Source organism: Numenius arquata, chromosome 24 (assembly GCF_964106895.1).
Source record: "Numenius arquata chromosome 24, bNumArq3.hap1.1, whole genome shotgun sequence".
Taxonomy (NCBI): domain Eukaryota; kingdom Metazoa; phylum Chordata; class Aves; order Charadriiformes; family Scolopacidae; genus Numenius; species Numenius arquata.
In genome coordinates, this window is record NC_133599.1 from 4,428,038 (window position 1) to 4,453,031 (window position 24,994).

Consider the following 24,994-nt stretch of genomic DNA (forward strand, 5'->3'; position numbering starts at 1 on the left):
CGGGATGATTACAAGGCTGGCCGAAGCGCGTCCGTTCCTCTGCCGTGTAAACAGTACGACACAGGCAGAACGAAAAGAAAAAGGCAGGAGCTGTTACAGGCAGCTATTTTAAGTTAAAAACAAAGAGACCAACAACCAGGTGGGTTTTTTTCCTCCCACAAAGCATCTCGTGGGTACCCAGGCTGCCTGTCTACCCTCATCATTTGAACCTAAACCACAACTTGCCGCCAGCCAAAACCAAAAAGCAAATAAACAAATAAAAAAAAAAAAAAAATTATAATATAAAAGATGAACATCACCAGGTAACTCAGACTCTCGTGAACTGTCCAGTTTAGGCAATCCCCAGTTTTCCGTCCCAGTCCGGGCTCAGCGCGTTGCGTTTCAGATTTACCATCCAGAGGGAAGCGGCAGAGCTGCCATCTCCCTTTTCCCAAACTCAGGAATCAGGCAGTCCAAACAAAATCCAAATCAAGGGAAGTGCCCGGTGCCAGGGCCAAGGACCTTGGGGCTTCAGGGGGCGCTGGGTGGCCCGATGTCCAAGGATGGGGGACCCGGCTTGGGGGACCCCTCACACCTGCAGGGATGCCCCAGTGTGCACGGCCCCGCACCCACGTTTTACAGCCACTCCCTTTGCAAAACGCCTGTTTTCAGCCCCAAATCCCTGCGGAGGGGATAAGCCGAGCAGGAAGCAAAGAGGGGAGATGCACCCACCCCAAGGGGATGCCCGTGGTCCCCAGTTACCCAGCTCCCGCGGTTGGCAGCACCCCTGGGTGCTTCGGTGCCACTGGTGCCAGGCTGCTCTCGCACAGATCGGGTCAGAGAGAGCCCAGCTGAGGAACAGCTGTGGGTGCCATTGTCCCTGCGGGTGCCATTGTCCCTTCGGGTGCCATTGTCCCTGCTCACGTGCCTGGGCTTTGTCCTCCCCGAACAATGGCCGGGGTGAAGCCACCCGCAGCCAGTGCCCGCCCGGGAGGGAGAGAGGGAGGGATGACCCCAGCCACTGTCCCCTGCGCCTGAAATTGGGGCAGCCCCTTTCTTTGCAGCTGAGGGTTGGGGTGCAGCAGAGCCCCCCCCCCCCCCAGGCCACACCGCCCCCCACCCTGGACAGGGCTGAGGGCCAGAAGCTGCTTGTTGGGGCAAATCCAGTGCAGAGGGTCGCTCCTGATGGGCACCGAGGGCAGCCGGTCCCACAGCCAGGCCGGTGGTGGCATGGGGACAGGAACTGTCTGGAAGGACCCCAACGATGTCATCCCCTTCCCCTCGCACCCCAAAGCAGCCCTGGAGCATGGTGCCATGGGGGTATTGAGGTCTCCCACTGGGATGTGCCCTTGGCCCCTGTGTCCTGACGATGCCCTGGAGCCATGGGGTGAGAGGACAACGTGCCAGGGGGAAAGAGACCTGCGGGCAGGACACCTGTGTCCCCCCAGCTCCTCCCCTGGGTGACCATGCACCCACCTTTGATCCCTGCTCGAAGGACACCGAGGCTGTGGGGAGCCCTTGTGACACCCATAGATCCATCTGCTTTTATCTCACCCCAGTCAACCCCACACCTTCTCCGCCAGCCCCAAAGTCCGCGTCCACCCCCCAATGCGAGCACTCGCAGGAGGTGAGGGTGGTGGTCCCTCAGCTGGGGGCTCGTCCCTCCCCTCCGAGGCTGAAGGGTGAAGGGGGTCCCACAGTCTGTTGCCAGCAGGTTCTGGGGGGGATTGAGCCTCTCAGCACCCCAGCCGTGGTCCTTAGCGCTGGAAGATGGTTTCTGTGGCTGGGAGGCAGAGGGAGGCGGTGAAGGTCCCCTGTCCCTCCCGGGGCTCAGCCTGTCCCTCTGCCGCCGCTCAGACCGGGTGGACAAACTGGTAGACGAGGCGCTGGGAGATGTCGGGTTTCCGGATGATGCCTTTCTTGTAATACTGCCGGATGGAGCGGCTCAGCTTGTCGTAGTTCATGGCCGGGCGGTTCTTCCGGATGCCCCACAGACGGGCCACTTGTGCCGAGTCCTCGATCTTGAAGATGCCTGGGAGGGGAGCGGGACACAGGAGGGGGTTACAGCCTCGCCTGCTCCCCCCCTCCCCCATCCCTGCCAGCACCCACCCCAGGGCCACCAGAGCACCCACCCACCCACCTTTCTCCTTGTTGAGCCAGCGGATGAAGCGGCCGTAGTTGTGGGGTTTCAGCAGCAGCTCCTTGAGGAACTGCCAGAGGTGGATGGGTTGGCCGGCGCAGGATGAGTCCACCTCGCTGTCTGCCCAGCCGGCATCGCCTCCTGCCACGGGAAGGGATGGGGATGGGTGAGATGGGGCTGGGGAAAGAGGCCTCGCTTCTTTCTACTGCCCCAGGGACCCACAAGAGTCCTCATCCAGGAAATCCCAGCTCAATGCCTGTGGGTCTCTGGAGACTCAGTCAAGGCACACTGGGTCTGGAAGTGCCATTTTCTCCTCCCCATCCTGGAGCTGGGAAAACAGCTCGGTCCTGCCCTTGTGCAACCCTGCTGGGATGCACGGGGTGTGGGATGGGGTTGGCGAGGGTCTCATGACCATTTTCCCTTCGCTGCACCTTGTAGACAGCCCAGGGGCTGCTCTGGGGCAGGAGTGCAGCCACATGGATGCTGCTGCAACCACTCCAAGGCACCGGATAATTGCAATTAAGCAGAGAGCAAGCTCTCAAACACCCCAGACCTGTCTGAGGCAGAAGCGAGACCAGTGGAGCTGAGCCCGTGCAGAACTCACCGCAATACCTGACGTCCCCCGGGGCAGCTTTCTCCTTCATCCAGGCGGCTGGAAGGGAGGAGCGGGTGGTCAGAGAGGTATCTCCTGCTGCACAGCATCGCCCACCCTCCCGGTCCCCCGCACCTACCAGACTTCCAGATGTCGAGGTGGGCATGCAGGATGTCACCGCAGGTGGGCGAGCGCTGGCAGAACTGCTCCTCGGACATGGCACACAAATCCTTTCCCGACAGCTCCTGGAAGGACTTCCCGATCTGTGGCAGCCGGTACTGGTGCTCCGTCCACAGGATCCACTTCTGCACGTTGCCGGGGCTCCAGTCCGTGGGGTCTGGAGGCAGAGGGTGAGCCCGGCCAGTGACAATGGGGGCAAAGCCCGGGGAAACTCAGCTCACCCCACAGCAGCCCCAAGAACACGGTGCCTCCTGCCCTGCTGAACATCACCCACCAGCGTGGGAGCACCCTGCTCCCAGTCTGCCCTGGTACCCAGGGACACACTGTCCCCTTGCCACCTCCTTTTTCCTTTGGGAAGCCTCATCCAGCCTTTTGGAGCCCCGCTTGCTCCCTGCACCACCCCAGGTGACACCAAGTGCTTCAAGGGAGTGGGTGGCAGAGCCTGCAAGAACCTAAGCACATCCCGAGGCTGCTTGTGTCACGGCAGCGATGCCCCAAGGAGAATCCCCCAGAGATGCCCCATGGCACCAATACCCCACAGAACTCAGTCCTGGGCTGTTCTACTCCCCTCGCACCCATCCCCATGCCCAGCATGGGTGACACCAGCTGGCCCCAGGCTGTCCCCAACCCTACACACTCATCTGCCTGTTCCCAATGTCCCAGGAAAAACGGGATAGAGAAAAGGATAATAAAAGTCATGCCATTTGCTCCTTTCTACTGCACACCCTCCCCAAGAGGTCTGAAAAGCACCTCGATAATGATGCCCCGGGAGGGGAAGGAACCCCCAACCTCTGGGGAGAGGATGGGCTCAGCATCAGGTCACTGTGTCCCTGCACCTCCCTGGCTCTGTGGCACCGGCCGGGTCACACCGGCACCTCACACCCGGCACAGGGCTCTGAGTGAAGCCCTGCTAACCCTGCCTCAGCTTAACTCGGAGCCAGCAAGGGCAAAGGGGTAATTTTTGGCATTCCTGAGTGTTACCGACCAGCCCTGCCCTGGAGTGATACCCGGGGGGAGCCAGGCAGCAGCATCCACGCTCCCCCAAACCCCAGCTCCTGGTTGCAAACCCCAATCTGCAGCATGGCATTAGTCCCCGCATCGTGGCTTTAGCCCCCACATTGGCACAGCCCTCCCTCGCTGCACCCCACGGTGGGGCCGACCCTACCCGCTGCCCCCCGGGGAGGGCTGGGGGGGGGTCACCAACCTGCGGCGATGTTGAGGAGCTTGCAGGCCGTCTCGATGTCCTTCAGCACTTCGCCCACCACCATGCTCTGCACTTGCTCCAGCGAGTGCTCCTCCAGGTGCAGGCTGGCCTGAAGGTCCCCCCCCTCGGTCCCCAACCCCAAGCCCTGGCTGTCGATGATGGGACATTGCTCCGGCTCCTTCTGCGCCTCCCCTCGCCCCCCCTGGGCACCGCTTTGGGATGGTTCCCCCATGCCCTTGGTGGCCCAGGCGATGTCCTCCGAGTAGAGCATGTCGAAGTAGTGCAGGCAGAACGTAGGCAGGGGCTGCTCGGGGGTGGCGGGGGGGCTGGGGCTCTCCGGGCAGCCCCAGCTCCGGGTGTCAGGGTCCCGCGGGGGGGGCAGCAGGGCAGGGTCCGGCCGGGCCAGGCGGCTGTGGGGCAGACTGGTCAGTCCGGGGCTGGTGCTGCCCATCCCTCTGCTCAGCTCCCAACCTGCCAGGAGAGAAGGAGAGGAGAGGAGAAGAGGGGAGGCTCACCCCGGCACCGATCCCTGCCTTCCCACCCAGCGGTCAGGCACAAAGGGAGGAACTAAGCCTGTTAGAGGGGGAAAAAAAACCTCCAAAGAGACCCACGGTGCCCTACGAGCCCCCGGATGAATGCGGGCTCAGGGTCAGCCATGGGGCTGGGGGGGCTCTCCTGATTTTGGGAGGACCAGACGCAGCAGCCGGCAGGGAGAAGGAGCCCGGGGGGCGAGTGGGTCCCCACCACCATGGACTTTTAGGGTCCTCCTCTGAATTGCTCACCGGGTTGGCAGCAGTTCAGTCCCAGCCGGGGCTGAGCACCCTTGCAGGAGGCAGCGGGGCACGTTGGAGGGGCTCCAAGGCACCCATGGAGGGTGGCCCATGGCCACGAAGGGCTGTGAGATGCCTGAACCCCACGGGCACGTTTCTGTGGATGGGAAACATCACCTGCTGCTTTCACCCGAGGATGCCCCAGCAGTGATGGTACCCAAACCCGGCTCTCCCAGGCTGGGGACCGAGCCCAGCACCGCAGCACCCAGCTCTTGGCTGCTGCTGCCAACCCCCAGATGAGAACCTTCCTTTTACCCTCACGCAAGGAAAAGCTACCCAAAATCACCCCATCCCCATCTGTCTCTGGTACGTGGGGAGTCCTGGAGGCCGTGGAGAAGAGGATGAGCCTGCTGAATTTCCATGGCAACACCAGGGAACGACTCCATCCGTGCAGAAACCTCCCCAAGAGCCATGGGAGGCTTTGGGAAGAGAAAGCCCCTGCCAGGGGAGAGGCTGGCGACGGGCACGGCCAGGGCACTGCCAGGCTCCTTGCCTGCCTCCAGCATTGCTTTTTATCAGAAAAAGAAAAACCAAAACCCAACCCAAATTGGTGATTTAAAAAGGGAAAAAGTAGCAGCTTTTGCAACAGAACCTGCAATAAAAAAAAAAAGGAGTGTGCAAAGCCTGAACCAACCTCAACCACCCCTAAGGAAACCAGGCAGCCCCCAAAGGGGAACGGGGGACAGTGGCCAGGGAAAGGGGGACCCTGTTTGCTCTAAATCCCAGCTGGGGGGTGGGGGGAGGAATGGTTTAAAAGACTGAAAAGGAAAACACGCCATCAGGTCCCGAGCAGACGGGGCTGCTTGGTGTAGGAGGGACGCAAGTGCCCAGGACGGCGTGTTACCGTCCCCCGGCTCTGCCCTGCCAAACGCTGCGCAGCTCCACGCTCTGCTCCCGAGGCGTTAATTAAACACCATTAATAGCCGCGCGCTGTGGCCCCGTTAACCGCAGTGAGACCGGTGGGGATGAGTTTAATGCACTCACTGAGGATTTTGATGTCCTCAGAATACGGTTTTTGAAGCTCCGCATCACCTGCAGCGCCAGGAAGCTCTGCCCATCATTTAAGCCTTGGCAAAGCCCAAAAAAAACTTGGAAAAATGCATGGAGGAACCATGGTTGCCCAAACAGCACCCACACCAGCCTGACCCCACAGGGACCCGTCGGGATTGCAGGGTTGGGAGCTGGAGCCCACGTCCCCAAGGGTTTTTGGTGGCACTGAAGCGAGGAGGAGGAGGGTAAAAGGGGTGCCCGTGCCACCCAAACAGTTTCCCTGAGAGATGGCGCCGGCTTCCAAACCTCTCCTTGATTTGCTCTGGATTAAAAGAAGAGCTTTAGGAGATCAGCCCTAAATCCAGCCTCACGCTGCTCCCGGCACAAAGGGAAGCGGTAACAGCTTGTGCGGCTCCAGCTCACTGCACGGTGCTGGCCCTGGGGGCTTTCTGAGGAGGGGACAGGGGTCTCATCCCCAACACCTCCGGGATGCTCTGGGGTCGTGGTGCATCCTCCATCCATCCCGCCTCCGGGTTGTGGAGCCATCCCTGGGCACACGGCGGGTTGGATGGCCCCATCCCCATCCTGTCCACCTCCTCCCGGTCCGGACCAGAAGGACCCAATCCCTTGGGCAAGTGGCCCCAAAAGCCTGAGCAATCACCTGCCAAACGGTGCTGTACTCTCAGGGCGGGGGCCTTTGTTTGACTTTCTCCGGCTCTGGCACGCAGGCGGCCGGGCTGGGTGGGGACCTGTTTGCTCTGAGAAGCCACTTTGGGCAGCTCTTTCCCTCTCCTCCCCCTTATCGCTTTTCCCTAGAAAAGGAGAGCTGGAGGGCCAGCCTGAGGTGCACCGAGATGCTCATGGGGAGCACCCCAAAAACCTTCATGTTCCCCATCCGAGATAAATAGGGCTGTGCTGGTAATTGCATCAGCCCTGGCAAACGCTCCCTGGCTTGTGCCCACTGATGGCACTGACTACGGCCCTGGTCCCATGGGCTTCACACCAGAGCTCACCCATGGCAAAGCCACACCAACGGAGCATCGTGCTCATCCCGCAAAAGGGAAGCCATCAGGGAATTTGCCCTTACAGCACTTTAAACAGCTGCCACCAAGTTATAAAAGCCCGCCAGGCCCCCAGGGTTTTGCCTCCATAGACACACAGGGGCCAAGGTCACAGAATCATAGGATGGGACCTTAAAGATCATCCAGCTCCAGCCCCCGGCCCTGAGCAGGGACATCTCCCACTAGACTGGTGCGGTGTCGGGGACTCAGCAGCCCGTGGGGAGGCTCCGAGCGTGAGCGGTGCCATCCCTGGGGTGCCAGGCAGAGTGGGGTGCTGCCTGCAGGACACCCACCCCTGCCCCGGCACCCTCACCCACCCCTCCCGACCCCACGGTGCTGTCTGCAACCCCATCATGGGCAGGCAAGGCGCTGGTGTAGAGCAGATCCCAAACCGGGATGGAGCCATCGAGTCTCCCTGAGGGTTCCTCCATGCCCACAACACAGCTCCACCACTGGGGCACCACCGGGAGGTACCTGCCATCCCTGAGCCCCAAAACAATGAGTGACCCTGCGTCACTCCCCGGTGTTACCCACGGATAGGGAGGGGACACCCCGACCAGGTGGGACAGGGGTGAGGTGTCCCTGCTCCCCGCTCTCGCCAGCACCGTGGGGATGCAACAGCACCTCAGGGATGCTGTGGCAAAGGGACAAGCTGCCGGTGCAAGGGCTCATTCCCCATGGTGGCACAAGGACGAAAAGGCAGTGGTGGCTGCCAAGGGGCACCACGACAGCCCGTCCCCAAATGGCCCCAACAGCAGCTGAGAAAATGAACCCAGACGTTCCCATCGAGCAGAAAGCCCAGGGCGGTGGGGCTGGGACAGGGCTCCTGTGGCACGGGGCCAGAAGCAAGCCCAGGGCTTTGGGTGGTGCAGGGTCACAGCTCAGCACCATGGGATTGCAGTAGCTCAGCCCTATCCGGACCCCAGGGAAGCAGCGTATGCCAGAGCCCAGGGGGATGAGGATGGGGACAAGGACCTCCTGTGTCACCCCGAGCTCTCCTGGCAAAGGCAACCCACCGTTACTCAAGGTAGCAACACCAGGACCAGCAATGGGGGAGAGCTGGGATCAGCCCCTGGGAGCAAGAAAAAATAAAAAAATAAGAAATCCACCCATTCACTACTCTCAAACAATGGGTTCGTTAATTAAATTTAAATCTGCGGTTAAACAGGTTGTGCCGGAGCATGGCTTGGGAAGCTCCGTGGGACCGGCGGAGCTTGGCCCGCTGCGGGAGGAGGTGCTGCCCGCGGCACCCTGGATGTCTCCCAAATCCCCGGGTGCTTCCGAAAGCTCTTCCCGGGCAGCCGGGGTGGTGGCCCAGGCTCCGGGGTCACCTCCAGCCCCCAGGCTGGGGATAGGGACAGGGATGTGCTGTGCTGAACCAGAGATGTGTGGGACCCAGAGCTGTCCCAGACTTCCTGGAACAGCCCCATGGATTTGTCTTTATCCGATCCTTTCAGCTTCGCCCACCCCATGTGGCTCAGCACAGCAAACTGGGACCCCAGGGGTGGGAGAGGATGGGGACCCCACGTGCCCAGCAATCCGCTCTGCCCAAAAGCCCATCTAGGGTTGGGTTTGGGATGGTTTTTCCCTGTTTTCTGGTCTGATTTGGCACCTCTTGCCCTGACCACCTCCCTGGGCTCAGCTCTCCACCTCAGTCCTTCAGGAGGGGCCAGTCACCCGCACCGGGGCACAGAGTGGCAATGGAGACAGAAGGCTAGTGGCCAGGAGGAGACACGAGACATTTTATGGGGCACAGATTAAGCAGGTGAAGGGACCACGAGGTCCCTGCACGAGCCGGGTGCTCAGAGGCTGCTGACAATTTGGGGTCCTGCCAGCCTGTCCCACCCACCCTGCCAACCTCACTGTGCCACGTCCCTCCTGGCTGCCAAACCCTGCCTGTGCCACGCACCTCTTTATCTCTGGGTGGAGGGAGGAGGGATTGGCCAAAATCTCCCCCACAGACAGGGCAGGAGCTTGGGACGGCGCTTGGGGGGCTGGGGATGTGACAAGCCCGGGGGTCTGGCTCTGGTACCCACGTGGTGATGGGGTTGGGGCCAGTGCAAGCCCAGGGCTCATGTTGGATGTATGCCCAGGAGGGATGCAGCCCATCCCAGGGGGTCCTGGACCCCCAGCTCCCCACACCAGCCTTCTCCCAACACCACCAAGACCCCTCCCAACACCACCAAGACACCCCCCCCCTCCTCAACTCCTCCTGCCATTACCTGCATGGGTGCTGGCACGGGGACCAAGCGTCCCCACGGGTCCCCACGCCCCGGGTCAGGCTGCCCTCTCCGTCGGCACAGGGAGGCAAACAGCAGCGGGGCAGGGGGGGGACAGGCAGAACCGGGTGGCCTGAGCAAAGCCCCGGTGCTCGGTGTCCCCCAGGTGAGCAGCGGAGCTTGGTGTTCCCCATGCAGGGCCAGGGAGCCCCTATTTATAGCGGCACCTTCCTCTCCCGCCAGCTCCCTGCCCATGAGAAAGCCCGTATTGTGGGGGATTTGGCAGCCGAGCGGCGTTTGTGTTTCACTAACCGAGCAGAACCACAAAAATCAAACCTAGAGCCAACGTGCCTTTAGCACTGGCACAAAAAAAAACCAAAAACCAAAAACCAAAAACAAACAACAAAAAAACCCAACAAACCACCCAGCGGAAAAGCAGAGCAGCGCTGAGACGGTGCAGGTTCAGTAAAGGGGTTCAATGTGCTTCACAGAGACACCCCTGAGCTGGCAGCTCCTGGATGGCCACCCAGGACGCTCTATAAAGGGCCCTGAATTATTATCGGTCACACGGTGCCCCAAAGGACATCGTCCCCTGCCTCCCACCATGGAGAGGCTCGTAGGACCCTCCCCAGTGTCCCTGCTGGGACTGGGTGGGCTCAGGAGGAGACATCCCCAGGAGCCCTGTCTCCTTTCCCACCTTCCTCACCCGAGCAGGAGGGGGTTGCGAAGACGTAAGTTGGTAAATCCCATTATATTTCAGGTGACACCACCCTGAGAAGTGCCAAGAACCTCACGCTGGGGAACAACCTGTCCCTGTTTGGCCCTAACGGCACCTGGAGGTGCGAGGACCTGTGGGGTGGGATGCTCACAGACAGGGGATGGCACCGTGTCCACCCCAAATCGGTGCCAAAAAGGGCCGTAGGAGCCTCAGGAGAGAGGAAGGTGGGTGCTGGTGGAGCATGAGGCAGCCAAGGAGGGTCACGACAGGAGCACGTGGCTTACCTTCAGGGTGCTCGGGTGGCTCAGAAACCGCATGGGTCCTGGCGTAGGGTGGGAAGAGCTGTCCCCGCGTGGCTCGGCACGGTGGCCGGGGCGAGCATGACTCGAAGCGAGGTGCCCCGGCACCGGCAGGGAGGGTGGTCAGCAGCACCCTGCCCGGCTCAACGCCACCCCCGTGGCAGCAGGGCGGCCGGGCTGAGCCGCATCGGCTCTCGGTGGGCACCAGTGGGACGGGGACAGGGATGAGGACAGGGGACCCCAAGCGGCTGCGAGGGAGCTGGAGGGATGAAGCCAGCCAGCGGCCGTGCCGAGGAATGTGAGAGTGAAGCCGGCAGCCAAGCCGAGTGCAAGGTGCTCACCGAATGCCTCCTTTGCCCATTATATCTAATTCCTTCCTTATTTACCTGAACAAACAAGCTGGGTGCTTACCTCAGCTGGAGGTGTTTGAATAGCCCGAGCTGAGGTTAACCCTTGAGGGGTGGGTCGAGGCCGGGACCCAAATGGGCCCTTGCAGGGGAGTGGGGCAAATCTGGGCACCATTAACCCCTTCACACCTTCGTCCAGGACACCCACCCAAGAGATGGGGACACCGCAGGAGGCGAAACCGAAGGCTCTTCCTCGTCTCTGCAGCACAGACCTGTTGGATATGAGAGCTCCTGACTGGACCCTGCAGCACGACATCGCTCCCCCAGCACGGGCTGGGCTCTTCTGGGGCCAGGAGCATCCCCAGCTGATACCCCAGGAGCATCCTCAACTGATACCCCGGGAGCATCCCCAACTGATTCCCTGGGAGCATCCCCAACACAAGTGCTGCAGCAACGTGGGGCTTGCGACGGAGACTGCGAGCAAGGATGCTCGGAGCCCGTGGAGGACAAAAGGAGACCCTCACACCAACCAAGCCACCCCTCACACTAGGGATATGGCACTGTCTCCTCCCCAGGGTCCACGTTGCTGCTGCCTGTGGGCAGGACGGGGCACCAGGGGCACGGCCGGAACGTGCAGCGCTCCGGGCCTGGGTTGTCCCCACCGGCATAAGCAGGAAAAAGCTGTTTTGACCGAGACAGACACCGAGTTGGTATTTACTGTCATTTTTTTTTAACACGTGAAGAACTCAGGGCAGTTCACAAGGTTCTCCTGCGCACGTAGCGCTGCTGAAACAAAACTCCCCCATGCCCTAAAAACCCACGTCAGACAAAACCCCGGCCACAAACACCCATGGTACAACCCGGGTCGGACCCACGTCACCGCATCCTGGCAGCCGAGTGGCCATCACGCCTGGGCTTTGCATCCCCGGCCCATAGAAAGTGTCACGGCGGAGCCAGCATCCCTCAGCTGCCCTGAACCCGGGGCCGGTGCGCGGCAGCGGCACGGCACAGCCGATAAGCCCTCCGTCGGAAATGTTTGCCGGGAGGGAAAATACCCCCCCCCCAGGAAGGCGACCCCAGCGTTATGGCTTCCCCGGCCCGCCCAGCGCGTTGGCAAAGGGCTTCACCACGCTATCGGCAGCACCAGGATTTTCTGCCTCCCTTCTGAAAAGCCTCAATGTTATCTTATCGGTGGGGAAACTGTTCCCCCCAGATTAGGGCTCCTGCCGTCCGAGGGGAGCTTTTCTCCCCTGTTTTGGTAAACACAGCCGGGCCTGTAAGACGTGGTAGCAAGTTGGGGGAGATGCGGGCTGGGGAGGACGCGGGGATGAGTGGCTGTGGTGGGGAAGCCACCAGCCCCCGGTCAGGCTTTGCTGTGGGGTGGGCATGTGGGATGGGGATATGGCACAGCCAGGAGGGGGGTCCCGGCCACCCAGAGCCCATTGCAAAGCCCCAGAGAGCTGCAGCAGGTTGGGCTGCCAGCCTCCAGCCCCCCCGGCTTGCTCTTGTGTGTGTTTGACCCACGACGCCGGGTCCCAGCCAGAGCCCCTTGGGAAGCCAGGAACAGCGGGCACCATGCCGTGCCTCTGCCTGGCTCAGGGGCTGGTGCACAGCACCCAAACCTGCTCCCGTGTCCCATCCCAGCATCCCCACGTGGGAAACAGGGGCAGGAGCATCCCAGCACAGCCCCGGAGCTGAGGCCACAGCCCTCCATGCACAGATACCTTTATCATAGCATGGAAAGAGGCACCTCGACTGTGGAAACTTAAAATACAGAATAAAACCATATATAACATCTATACCTAGGCACACACGAGCCTTGCTGGGAGTTGCCATGGCCATCCTGGAGAAGAGAAGGCTCCAGGGAGACCTTGGAGACCCTTCCAGTCCCTAAAGGGGCTCCAGGAAAGCTGGGGAGGGACTCTGGATCAGGGAGGGGAGCCATAGGAGGAGGGGGAAGGGTTTGACACTGAAAGAGGGGAGATTGAGCTGAGATGTGGGGAAGAACTTCTTTGCTGTGAGGGTGGTGAGAGCCTGGCCCAGGTTGCCCAGAGAAGCTGTGGCTGCCCCATCCCTGGAGGGGTTCAAGGCCAGGTTGGAGGGGGCTTGGAGCAGCCTGGTGTGGTGGGAGGTGTCCCTGCCCAGGGCAGGGGGTGGCACTGGGTGGGCTTTAAGTTCCCTTCCAACCCAAACCACTCCACGATTCTATGATCCCGCACTTCCCTGCGGCAGCTCCATGCTGCTGCCCCTCAGTCTGGCTGCCGGCTCGGGGGGGAGGTTTGCTGAGCAGGTTACGGTTTGCAGGGGTTGTGCGAGGTGGATTTGCACCTCCTTGCTCTGACATCACCCCCAGGTCTCCCTCATTTATTAGATTTAATTACTAGTTACCAGAGCCAACGTCAAAACAGTGCACCTGAAGGAGCCAGGAGCAACGCGGAGGAGAGGGTGATCGGGGACACGGGGCGAGAGCAGGGGGTCACCAGGCAGAGGGGATGCGCTGGCAGTGCCTGGTGCTGTGTCCCTGCTCCAGAGCATCCCGGCCTCGGGTCATCCCGGTCTGTCTGGGAAGCTCTTGCCAGACTCATATCTGGGTCTGAAAAAGCTTTCCCTGCTCCTCTTAGCAGTAGTTAAGTGGAGATGTCGATAAGCAAAAGAGATTAAAGGGAACACCACTTGCTTTGCTGTGCTGGGGGAGAACCGACCGCCAGGGCAGCACAGGGAGCTGTGAAAACAGGCAAAAAGGCCTCAAAACGAGATCTCTGCTTTCCTCCCCAAAGCAGGTTTGGTGGCTGTGGCCGCCCGGTGTCACCGGCCCTGCCACGCTCTCCCCGCTGCCTTTCGCAATCGGCGTTCGGCACAGCTCTGCTTGCATATGCAAACCAGGAAAAGAAGAGATTGCGACACCTGAGGAACAACAAAAGAGGGGAAATAAAGTCTGGCTTTTCTGCCCCGTGTGCACAGTTTTTGATGCTTTTTCCTTGTCCTCCCTATCAACCCATCGGCTCCGATTCCGGTGCCTTTTGCCACAGCTGAAACTTCAACCATTGGGAACAGGGCCCGAGGGGAGGGATGGAGAAACTGCTCATGAATCAGCCTGGAAGAATCTCTCTGCCCACTTGCCTGCAGCTAATCTCTGGCTCCATCACAAGAATAATAGATAAGCAGCCATATAATATATAATAAAACTATTGAAGGCACTTGATGTCACTGCAAAAACCACAGAGGCCACCGAGGCTGACTTGTCCTCGAGGTGAGCAGCGTTTCCTGGTCCCCCGCAGCAGCGAGGTTTCCTCTGCTCCGGCTCCCACGTGGCCTTTGGGGACAGCAGCGGTCACCATGAAAAGCAACCCCACAAGCTTTGGTCCCTCCGAGAAGCCTCATCCTGCACCCCGTGTCCGTGCCCTTGGGCGATGCTCAGAGAGGAGATGAATCCCCGCTCCCAGGCTGCAGGATGGGCACTCTCAGGCTTTTCTGCTACCCGAGGAGACTGGAAACGGGCACAGGCTGGAACATGGGAAGTTCCACTCAAATATGAGGAGAAACTTCTTTCCGGTGAGGGTGGCAGAGCCCTGGAACAGGCTGCCCAGGGAGGTCGTGGAGTCTCCTTCTCTGGAGATCTTCAAGACCTTCCTTGATGCCGTCCCGAGTGATGTGCTCTGGGCAACCCTGCTTTAGCAGAGGAGTTGGACTAGATGATCTCTAGAGGTCCCTTCCAACTCTGACAATTCCCTGATTCCATGATTCTGTGAAATGGTTGAGATTCCTTTAACAGCTCAGTCCTGCAGCTGCGAACCCATGGGAGCCACGTCTGCAGCGCTCAGCGCCCCAGCCCACACCAGATCTAGGGTATTTTTGTCCCTAGAAGCACATCACAGCTCCCGGCTGGTGGTGTGACGAGGAGGGATGCTCCAGGTGATCCGAGCATCCTTTGGGCTTCCACCTCCCCAGCACCATCACCCCTGCCCCGGTACCCGCAGGGGCTCCCACTGGAGGATGCTTCCAGTGCTGGGCTGAGACCAAGGCAGAAACCAGCCTCCAAATTAACCCATAACCACCGGGAAAGCACCAGGACACAGGGAGTCCCTGCTCAGGATGAGGGACAGCCTGGGATCCCAGGGTTGAAGCCACCGGTGAGGAGGGAGGTCCCAGCGGGAAGCGGCGGCTGCTCACTCCCCTCCTGCCGCCCGTAATCTTAATTGCTCTTTGCTGCCTGTTTGCTAACAGCAATTCGCTTCCTCCCGGCCTGCACCGAGAGGGTTTATCACTCTCACTCCCGTGTTATTTCAAGCTAACGCATGCAGGGAAGGTCAAGAGCCTGGAGTGCTCCCTGCGATCCTAGAAAGAGTCTGGATGGCAGGAGCGGAGCAGGGAGGCTGCGGGTCTCAGACGTATCTCGCCCACCACCTGCCAGCTCCTCTGTCCCCAGAAAGGGCAGCGGGCTTGGCAGAAGGTGGGAATACCAGCCGTGTTTTCCATCCCAGCTCCCGTCTGCTTTGCAGTCCTGACTCAGTGCCCACCCTTGGAGACTCCCCCTTGCTCCTGCACAGCTCACCGGTCCCACTGCGTGTCCTGCTCTCCGGGAAGGTGTTCCGGGCAGGCTGATTTTGGCACACGAGCTTTGGAGATGCTCTGGTGAGAGGTGTCGGTGCGGAGCAGCATCCTCTGGTCACAGGTCCCACAGCTGGTGTGTCTGCACAGTGTTCCCGTGCCACCAAACTGGAGAAAACATCAGGAAGCGTGACATTGGCATCCAGCTGAGCTGCTGCTCATGCTTCCCTGGGATCGCCCCCAGGGACCCCCTGCAGAAGGGCACAAATAGCTGCCACCACGGGAAGAAGGAGCCAGGCGCCGGCTCCTGGTGCCCCACCGCAAAGAGGGACCAAGAAAACCCTCCTGTGTCCAGGAGTAAGCTGGAGATCGGCCAAACTACCCTTGTAGGGGACCTGGGGCAGGGAGTCCGCAGGTTTCCAGCAGAACTGCAACCCCAAAGTTAACCAAAGGGCCAGAGAGTGCAAGGGAAAGAACTCTCAGGCGTGCACGGAGAAGCTGGCAGGCTTTTGATTTACGCAGTGACCCTGTGCGGATCTACCAGGGAGCATCTTCAGAGCCCTCGAACCACCGAGGTTGCTCCAGAGCAGAGACCAACCGAATCCCCTTCGATTCCTCCTCCCCCCAGTCAAATACACCCATTTCCCGAGCAGCCCCGGGGCCAAGCGGGGCCGCTCCTCTTTATTACCTCCTCAGGCCGCCTTTTCCAGGCTTCCCCATCTCACAGATGCTGCCATAAACCCGATTTACGGGGGACGCGTGTGTGCTCGGGGCAAACAGCCGCGGTTATTGCCGCTGGCACCCGCCTGCGGGGCCCACCCTGATAAAAGAGCCGGGGCTCCCGTCCACGGCTGCTGCTCCGTCCCTTCTGCACGAGGCGGCTCCTGGTGTCCCCGTGCCACGGCAGGGAGACCTGAGCAAAAAAAAAAATAATAAAAAAATAGAAGAAAAGCAGCAGCAAGAGGGTTAATGGCACCGTGACGCAAACAGTGTCACCTGCATTTCAGGGCAGCCCTCGAGGGTGCAAATGGGAGGTGTTGAAGAACCCAGCTCCATCCAGGGGTGGAGGGGCAGGGGTCTGCACTGCACGGATGGCATGAGAGGTCCCAGAGCCACCCCTCGGCTGAGCACGGAGGTGTTGGTGCTCACCTGGCCTCATGCAAAGGCTCCTTCACACCCCCACAGCAGCAGGAGGTGCCGAGGTTTGGCTCTGGGGTGCCACAGCCCTGTTCCTTCCATCCGACCACGCCAGGGAGGACAAACCAGGTGGGGGATGAAGACACAAGCGTGATGCTGGCGCAACCCTGGACTCTCAGCCCGAGTCCAGCTCCTGGACCACCAGCTCATCACCCAAACTCACCATCCTGCCTGCCCTGCCTCTCCCCCTGCCTGCAGCACCCGTTCCCTGCTCCCCTCCCTCCCCGGGCACCCCACGGGGATGGTTCCAGTGCCAACCCCGGGTGACGCAGGCAGGGACGTCGCAGGGTGCCGGGCCGGGCTGGAAGCAGTGGGATCCACCGGCGTGTTTGCTGTTCCCTGCTCAAAGCCCTGCTCTTTTCTTCCTCCGGTGGCCTTAAACTCCCGCTTTTGTCTCTCGGGATTAAAAACCTGGAAATGGCTGCGGGTGCCAGGAAGAGAGGGCTGAGGGTGGCATGGGTGCGCCGGGCTCGGTGGCAGGGTGAGCCCTGGCAGCGGGAGGATGAGGAAAGGTCACGGCCACCTCCTGCCACCGTAACCATCGATTTGGGATGCAGAACTGGGGGGAAACCCATGTGTGGGGATGGCTCCTGCTCCGGGCTCTCCATGTACCAGCCCCACGGCTGCTACATTGGCACACAGACCCCCCAAATCCCAGCCAGGATGGGAGAAACCCCCCAAAATAACCCACACAAGCACCGTAACCCCGTTTTCTTACCATCAGCCGGTGTGGCTGGGTGTTGGGGGCCAGCACCCCCTCCCCGTGCCAGGGGCTCGGGGACATTTGGTGGCGGCGGTTCCCAGGCACACACAGGCAGCCAGGTGAGACGGGCAGGGCCCCGTGCCAGCAGACGGGATGTTGTCTTTTCACACAGCACCCGTGGCAGGGCCGAGCGGCAGCGAAACCCTCGGCGGCTTTTGTTTCCCACACCGGTTGCCATTAAGAAATGCAAATTCATTCTTCTCCTTCAATCTGCTGTTTCCCCCCGGCATGCAAAACGATCCTCGGGCATAACGGCCCCACGGGAGCGGCGGTCCCGGAGAGCGTGGGAGCTGCCGGGGCAGGGAAACCCCTCCCGGGTGGGAGCAGGAGGCACGAGCAGCTCCAATGGTCTCAAAGGCAAGGAGGGCCAGGGCAGCACGCAATGCCCCGGAGAGCAGGAAAGGTTCTTGGCCGCTGTTTCCCCTTTGGTCCTGGGCTCTCCATCCCAGGAGAGCCTCCAGAAGGCTTTGTCCCAGGGGGGAAATCCCTAAAAATAACCCTAAAATCCATAACTCAGCCCCAAAGTAAGCGGGCAGGATGGGGAAGGGAAGGCAGGTGGGTCAGCAGGGACCAGAGCCACCCCATTCCCATCACTCTTGGGATCACAAAGCCCTAACCCCACTGAGCCAGGTTTGCTGCTCCCAAGGGGAGCAGAGGGGAGGACAACCCCCTGCCCCCCGTGCTCAGGGGACAGGGACGCCTCAAGGGATGAGGCTGCTCCATGCCCCGCAGCATCACACAGAGCCACGGCTCTGGGACAAAGGCACCAACTCTCCCAGTCCCCCGGCATCTTGCTCACCACAGCGGGGAAAATCCCAGGGGGCTGAGGAAGGCTGGGGATGAAGATTGTGCCGAGCTGCCGCAGAGCGAGCTGTGACTCAGCCATGAGTCACCCGGCTCCGAAGGAAACGTGCCATTCCCGGTGAGCATCGCCCGGGTCAGGCACCCCCATCCCGGGGGCTCAGCAGGGAGCCAGGCCCTGCGGGGGGTCGGGTAGGCAAAAAAAGGGGGGGGGGGGGGGGGGGGCAGGACCCCAAACAAGCTCCTGTGGTTTGGGACAGGGGTTGGCAGCAGCGTGTCTTGCCTTCACCCCCTCCCAGGCACTGGGCTGGCCTTGAAGCTTGGAGGAATTTGCTTTTCCCCGGCAAACACAAGCTCCTGGGGGCAGTTCATGGGCATCCTCGGCAGCTCCCACGAGGAATCTTGGTTCCCAGAGCCTGGCTCGGAGGGAAAAAAACTGTGACCGGTACTGGGAGATGGGCAGGGGGGGACACAGAGCTCTCAGCAGACCTGGGCCGTCAGCACACGCCAAAGCCCCGCTGGAGACGGGCAGCATTCCTCGGTGGCATCCCTGGTTTCGCAGGACGGGATATTAAAGCAGAGAGCGATTAATGCTCTGCAAGAGAGCGGGAGCCAGGCTCCAGCCCCGGTGCGGGACGTGACCCGAAATGGTTCCGCTTTCCCCTTGAAGGGCTCTCCCCATCCCGGCGCTGGCTCGGCAGAGCGAGGACGTCGCTTCTCTCCTCGGTGGTGGATTTTGAGGGCAGCAAAATGTTTGTTCTGTCAACACGTGCCTAATCCCCAACCAAAAGCTGATGAAAAAAGCCATGGGGGGGGAAGGATGGGAATAAGCTGCCCTTTGAAACAAAGCCTTGACAGTGACAGCCGCGGCCCCGGAGGGGGGAACGGCGTCTCCAGGGCACGCGGTGCTGGTGCAGCTGGGGACACGAGGGGAATGGGGTCCCCCACCAGCATCCCGGTCCCTGCAGGCACCTTGCAATGAGGCTGAGAAGGGGGGGGACAGCTCTCCAGCTCCAGCCTGGCCCGGCCTCAAATCATTGTACCGTCTATAAACATGAACGGGACCCAGAGCACCACGTAGGAAGTGCAAGAAAGGTCCTTGCTCTGAAGTGATTGCCTGGCACCAGCGGCAAATCAAGGCTTGTCTCTTTGAGCAAGCTAACGCCAGCGGGTTTTCACGCATCCACACAGCAGATGTCCCCTCCACATCCCTGTCCCACGTCCTGCTGACCTGGCACGCAGCTCTGACACCGTGAGCCCATCACGAATGGGCTCACCTGAGGCTTGGCATTTTTAGGCGGTCCCTAAAACCTTTTTCCTGGTGGGAAAACCCCAAACTTTGTCCCAGCGAGGCTCCTTTCCAGGGGGCTGGAGCTGCGGGCTGAGCAGATGGCACTTCCCCTCGCTGCCCACCCCGGGGTGGCTCCTCCAGTCCATCCTGGCCACTGAGCGTGGCCAGCTCCGGCCACAGGATCCAGCCCCCGCAGGGACTTGCTCCCGGCAATTGACGGCATCGGCCCTGCACCCTTCACCCGCAAAAAAAAAAAAAAAAAAGAAAAGAAAGTGCATTTAGCAGTTTCTATTTGTTTGCTCTTTAAATAATTGTTTCCTTATCGCTATTTATTTAGATCTCTTTAAAATTCTGACAAACCTGCTTCTCAGGCACTGTCACCCGCTTCCTCCCGCCCTGCTCCCCGCGGGCAAGGCAGAGCGGGCCAGGCTGCACGGCCGGTCCCGGGAGGAGGGTCCGTGCTCGGGACAGACGTGGGGAGCATCGAGTCCTCGCTTACCCCCTTCCTTTCCGAGACGGACAAACCGGGATGCCCCAAAAGCCGTGGTTTGGAGAGCTCCTCCTCCTCTCCCCATCCCACCATGGACCACCTGGGGCTGCTGCAAGTCCTGCCAAGCTTGGGGGGCTCCGGGGAGCAGTGGGGGGACACCAGGGAGAGGGTGGGGAAGGGAGATGACATTACGTTGCCCACCACGGGAAGGTCCGAGTCGCTGCACGAGGCCTTTGCCAGGGAGCAGAGGGAGCAAGGAGGAGCCCAGCGCTGCCCAAGCCCCCTTTTCCCCCCACCTCCCCTCACTGCCTGCGGTGCCCTGGGGCGGGTGACGCGACGGGCACTCGCCCAGGTAGCCAGAAAGGCAGCGGCAGGAGCCGGCCATGATTGCCCAACACTCCTCCGTGCAAAGTCCAGCTGAGCACTGCTCTGGGCTATTAACAGCAGCAATTAGAGCAGCACCCAGAGCCGCTGGAGGTGAAGGTGGGATGGGTTCAAGCATCCCACAAGCATGGACAGGGACATCCCCGAAGCCTCGCTAGGGACAGAGACCCTCTCTGCTGTCGAACTCGGGAGTGTTGGTCCACAGGCATCTCTCACTGTCACCTACAAGAGAGGTTTAAAGAGGGGCTCGTCCACGGTGTCACCGCCTGGGGTCCCCTCCAAGGCCACCCCGGGGTTTTGGGCTTCGCTGCCGCAGGTTGACGTCATGCCCAGCCTGCAGCTGTCAGAATTAATTGAGGAAACCCAGCCACGGCAAACAATGAGGAGGGAAAATGGGGCAGATTAGATAATGAGGAATGTGAGGTTCTCGCTGTATTTTCCCCCCTTATTTTCCCCCTCTTGCCCACTTGCTTGGGCACAGACCCTGCTGAGCCTGGGCTGCTCCTCACCAGCCCCAGGAGAGGCTGCAACCCCTTCTGCAGGACAGCTCTGCTAAAAAAGGGTCTGGGGTACCCCAAACCCGAGGTTTGGGTCTCCCCTCTCTCCCACAGAGCCAGGCATCACCCTGGAGTGGGCAGCGAGAGCAGAGCAGGGTCCCCCACTCCCCATCGCTGCCAGAGGAGACACGGGGGTAGGTGGGAGCGACCAGAGGGGGCACAGGACCTGCTGCTTCGTCCTGGCGGAGAGAGGCAAGGCAGGGTCCCAGCCAACAGAATTACTGTCCCCACTGCACCGTGACAGGTACAGGGTCCCAACAACAGGGAAACCCCTTTTCAGCGGGCCACATCCAAGCCTCCCCACGGGAGCAACGTTTGGCTCCAGGTGGTGTCACCCAGACCCCCTTTGCTCCCCAGCAGCACGTCACCCTCCAAACCTGGACCCACTGGCATTCAAACACCTTCCTTGTGCCCACTGATGGGACATCTCTGCCTTCAGGACGTCTCAGCCGGTGCCGCCCAGCTCAGCAGCATCACCCCAGCCCTGCAGTGGCGGTGACAGGGCAGGTGACACAATGCCACCTCCCTGCCTAGTGGGACCAGTATGGACTACACACCCCATGCACCCAGAAACGTGCAACCCCCTCCCCAGCCCCACACTGTGCTCGGTGCAGGACGGCAACTACTCCAGAGGTGTGGGGACACAGTTCACACCCAGCTGGTGTCCCCACCAGGTCCACAAGCCTGAAAAAGCCACATCCAGCAGCTCTGAAGGGTTTTGTAAACGAGAAACAGCCTCAGCTCCCTCTGCTGGCACCTGCTTCAGGCCAGGCCCTTCCCCAGCAAACCCTGGTTATAAATAAGAATTCCGAGCGCCTTCCCGCAGGGAGACGGTGCCACCCACCCGATGCTCCCCAGCTCCTGCCACACGCTGCAGCCACACACAAGAAGCCTGTTAAGAAGAAGACACACAGTCTGTCCGTCCAGCCTGCTTAGTGTATTTATTCCTGGAAATTGCCTGATGAGGGTCAGCTGAAGGGGGGGGGGATTCTACCCCTTTGCTCTGGGGAGACTGCCCCCCAACCCCCCCAAAGTGCTGCCTCCAGCTCTGGGGCCAACATCAGAAGGACATGGACCTGTTGGAGCGGGGCCAGAGGAGGCCCCAGAGATGCTGGGAGGGCTGGAGCCCCTCTGCTGGGAGGACAGGCTGAGAGAGTTGGGGGATTCAGCCTGGAGAAGAGAAGGCTCCAGGGAGACCTTGGAGCCCCTTCCAGTCCCTCAGGGGGCTCCAGGAAAGCTGGGGAGGGACTCTGGATCAGGGAGGGGAGCCATAGGAGGAGGGGGAAGGGTTTGACACTGAAAGAGGGGAGATGGAGATGAGATGTGGGGAAGAACTTCTTTGCTGTGAGGGTGGTGAGAGCCTGGCCCAGGTTGCCCAGAGAAGCTGTGGCTGCCCCATCCCTGGAGGGGTTCAAGGCCAGGTTGGAGGGGGCTTGGAGCAGCCTGGTGTGGTGGGAGGTGTCCCTGCCCAGGGCAGGGGGTGGCACTGGGTGGGCTTTAAGGTCCTTTCCAACCTAATATAATCTATGATTCTATGAGCTGGGGCAGCAGGGATGAGCCACAGCCCTGGGAAGCAAAGACAAGGTGCTGACGGGCTCTTACTGATATTAAACGAGTCTTGTGGGACAGCGGATGGTTCCCCAGCCAAAGAGTTCGATGCGGATCCAGGACCTGCTGCCTCAGCCTCTCTCACCTCTAAAACAGAGCAAGCGCTGGCCTTGCTGGGAACAGACCCGGGTACGAAGCAGCCCAACCTCCCGGCCAGGTACAGCGTCAGGGTACAGCGTCCTCGGCTGCCACCACCCCACCAGCAACACACGTCATTGCCTGTGCTTTAATGGGGATGAGGGGAAAGTGCACGGACACGATGCTCAGCCCCATCCCTCCCTGCTCGACCCATAGCGGCCACGCTGCAGAACGGCAGCTGGGAAGCAGGAACCTTGTTTTTAAGTCAATAAAGGGAGATTGCTATGGAGACACTGCAGCCACCAGCGGCTCTGCGAGACATCTCCATGGCCTTCCCCACCCACGCACCTGCTCTCCTCTCCGCCATCCAAATTCGGGGTTTGCTTGGAGTTTACGGGACGCTTTAACAGTGTTCTCAACAGCTGCCCCCAAGAGATCGCTGGCTCTGCAGAGTTTTACCGCGATCCCAGAGGTGCATCAGCATCTCTTGGCTCGTTCCTGCAGGCGGCATGGACACCTCGACCAGCACGTGGAGCCAGCCCAGGGCTGAGCCCTGCCAGTGCCAGGAAAGCTCTCGAGAAGGTTTTTATCCTTATTTGTAGAGCTCGTTAATGAATTCCCATGAACAGCCGATCTAGCACAGCCCCGGAGATGAAGAGTTGGCACTTGACTGCTGGAAAAAATACTCCACTCACTGAAGGAGAATAATCACGTCCCATCTCCAGCCTCAGGCTTGTTCAAACACCCTCAGGCTGAGCGGCAGCACACCTCAGCTGGGAGAAGAGCCCAAGCAGCCCATGGGAGCCTCTGGGAAACTGGTCACACAACTGGTTTTATGCAGAGGGTGTTCAAACATAGAGCCCTGACCGGCAGGAGCCAGAACTGCTGCCTCCAGGAAACCTCTTGAAGTGTAAAAGCCAAGCCGTGTTTCCTCCAGCCAGAAGACACCCCGTCCAGCTCAACCCCTTCACCCAGGTCCCAGCATCACCCTTTTCCCGACACTGTCCCCGTGGCAGAAGACAGAGCCACGATTTCTATGGTGCCACCGACTCGCAGCACAGCCGAGCTGCCTCGCAGGCTGCTGCACCAGTTACTCCACTTGTAAATAGGTGGAAAAAGTACTTTTTATTTTTTCCCCCCTCCACTTAAGCCCTTGAAGTTATTGTGAAGGTACCACTGCCGCAGGGATGACACGATCAAAATAAGGCAAGGCTACAGGTGAGACCGCTCTTACGCCAGCCCTGGGGAGCTGAGCCCTCAGCCTCCCGTGGGGCAAACAGGGCCGGTCCTTCCCCACGCGTACCATCTGCTTCCTCCCCAGGTCTCCGCCGTGTGCTTTTACTGCTCAGCTGGTTTATGAATGGGGTAGGAAGCGTTTGAGATTAGATTTCCTTAAATAATTTAACTGGGGATTTTCCAACTAACGCACGGGCAGAGCGCTCCAACGAGATTAGAGGTGACAGAAAGCTTCCAGAGAAAGCCTGCACTGAAAGTTATTCCTGACCCCACACACATCCCGTATCCTTCCCAAAGGACACCCTCACAGCACCCCCCCTGCCAGCACGTCCTGCTTTCCCTTTCGGCCCCGTAATATTCCACTGTGCATCCCCAAAGGACTTGCGGAGAAGGAAGAGGAGAAGCACAAATCCCTCCCTGAGCATCCTGCAGAGCACTGGGGGCTGCGTGCCACGCCAATGAGCGGACATAGAAGGTAGGAGGGGGGAAAAATAATAATAAAAATATAATAATATCACAAAACCCTGCTCTTTTCCTCCCTGCTGCAGAAACAGCTGCTGCTCCTGGAAGACACGGTGCTGGAGCCCCCGAGCCCCCACCTGCAGGGAGGAGGGAGAGAGGTTGGAACAAGATGGTCTTTAAGGTCCCTTCCAACCCAAACCATTCTGTGATTCTGATTCTAGGAGGACGCGGAGTGAGGCTGGGGAGGTTCTGGGGCACATCCTGCTCTTTGGGCAAAGGTGGACTGGCAGAGCAGTGAGGGCTGTGGGATGGTGCCGGTCAGTCCCAGGCAGTACCCCTCACGCTGAGCACACCTTCCTCACAGCAACTCATCACACACACAGCAGAGAACATCCTCCCGCCCACGGCCGCAAGGCTTCAGGGAGCAAAAAAGAGCTGCTTAAAAAAAAAGTTATAAAAATAACTTCTCATGACCAACGATCTGCTTCCCCTAAAAATAATAAACAAGCAGAAAAAGCAAACCCAAGCAGTTCAGAGGTGCTTGAGTTGGCTCCTGCCTTGTCACCCTGCGGGGACCACGGTGAGGGGGCGGGGGACAACCTCCCTTATAGCCATCCCTCGAGTTATTTGCCCGCTCGGGAGACAGCGTTAGAAGGTGCGACGGCGTTGTCCCGCGCTGGCGAACCTCCACGGGTTGCAACCCTAAAGGCAAACAGATTCTTTCAAGCAAATAAGGAGCAAATGAAAAGTTGGGCAGGGAGGAGGGGAGGCAACCCCAAGCTCCCCAAACAGAGCCGTCCAAGAGACACCCCCGGAGGACCAAGAAGCTCAAGGGGCACATTCTTTTCGAGGCACAAAATAAATACCCGTAGGCAGAGGCAGCAGGATGTCTGTTCCCAGTAAGGCTTTCAGTCAAGCTCAAACAGCACGTGAAAGCTCCAGGCGTTTATTCAAACGTTCAAAAGCAAACCCAGCGCGCGCAGATCGAGGCTTTTTGCAAGGATTAGCGACAAAGTCACA

The 24,994-nt window shown here is 60.1% G+C and overlaps 1 protein-coding gene across 1 annotated transcript; it reads right to left on the reverse strand.

Annotated features, from left to right (window-relative positions):
- Nucleotides 1–1,501: 1,501 nt before the first annotated feature.
- Nucleotides 1,502–10,249, reverse strand: SPDEF (SAM pointed domain containing ETS transcription factor). Its single transcript, XM_074163459.1, has 6 exons — nt 10,198–10,249; nt 4,096–4,566; nt 2,851–3,048; nt 2,724–2,771; nt 2,120–2,260; nt 1,502–2,011 (listed from the first exon to the last, which is right to left on the reverse strand). Exons 2-6 carry the CDS (start codon nt 4,544–4,546, stop codon nt 1,833–1,835), a joined length of 1,017 nt encoding a protein of 338 aa, XP_074019560.1. The 5' UTR covers nt 4,547–4,566; nt 10,198–10,249; the 3' UTR covers nt 1,502–1,832.
- Between the last annotated feature and the right edge of the window lie 14,745 nt (nt 10,250–24,994).

What these genes read in the sequence shown, in the direction of transcription:
- SPDEF (XM_074163459.1), bottom strand. Translation starts at nt 4,546, where the DNA reads ATGGGCAGCACCAGCCCCGGACTGACCAGTCTGCCCCACAGCCGCCTG. An exon ending in CCTCGACATCTGGAAGTCTG is followed by an intron (nt 2,772 to 2,850) that starts GTAGGTGCGGGG and finishes CCTCCCTTCCAG; the next exon opens with CCGCCTGGATGAAGGAGAAA. An exon ending in CTGGCTCAACAAGGAGAAAG is followed by an intron (nt 2,012 to 2,119) that starts GTGGGTGGGTGG and finishes CTCCCCTCCCAG; the next exon opens with GCATCTTCAAGATCGAGGAC.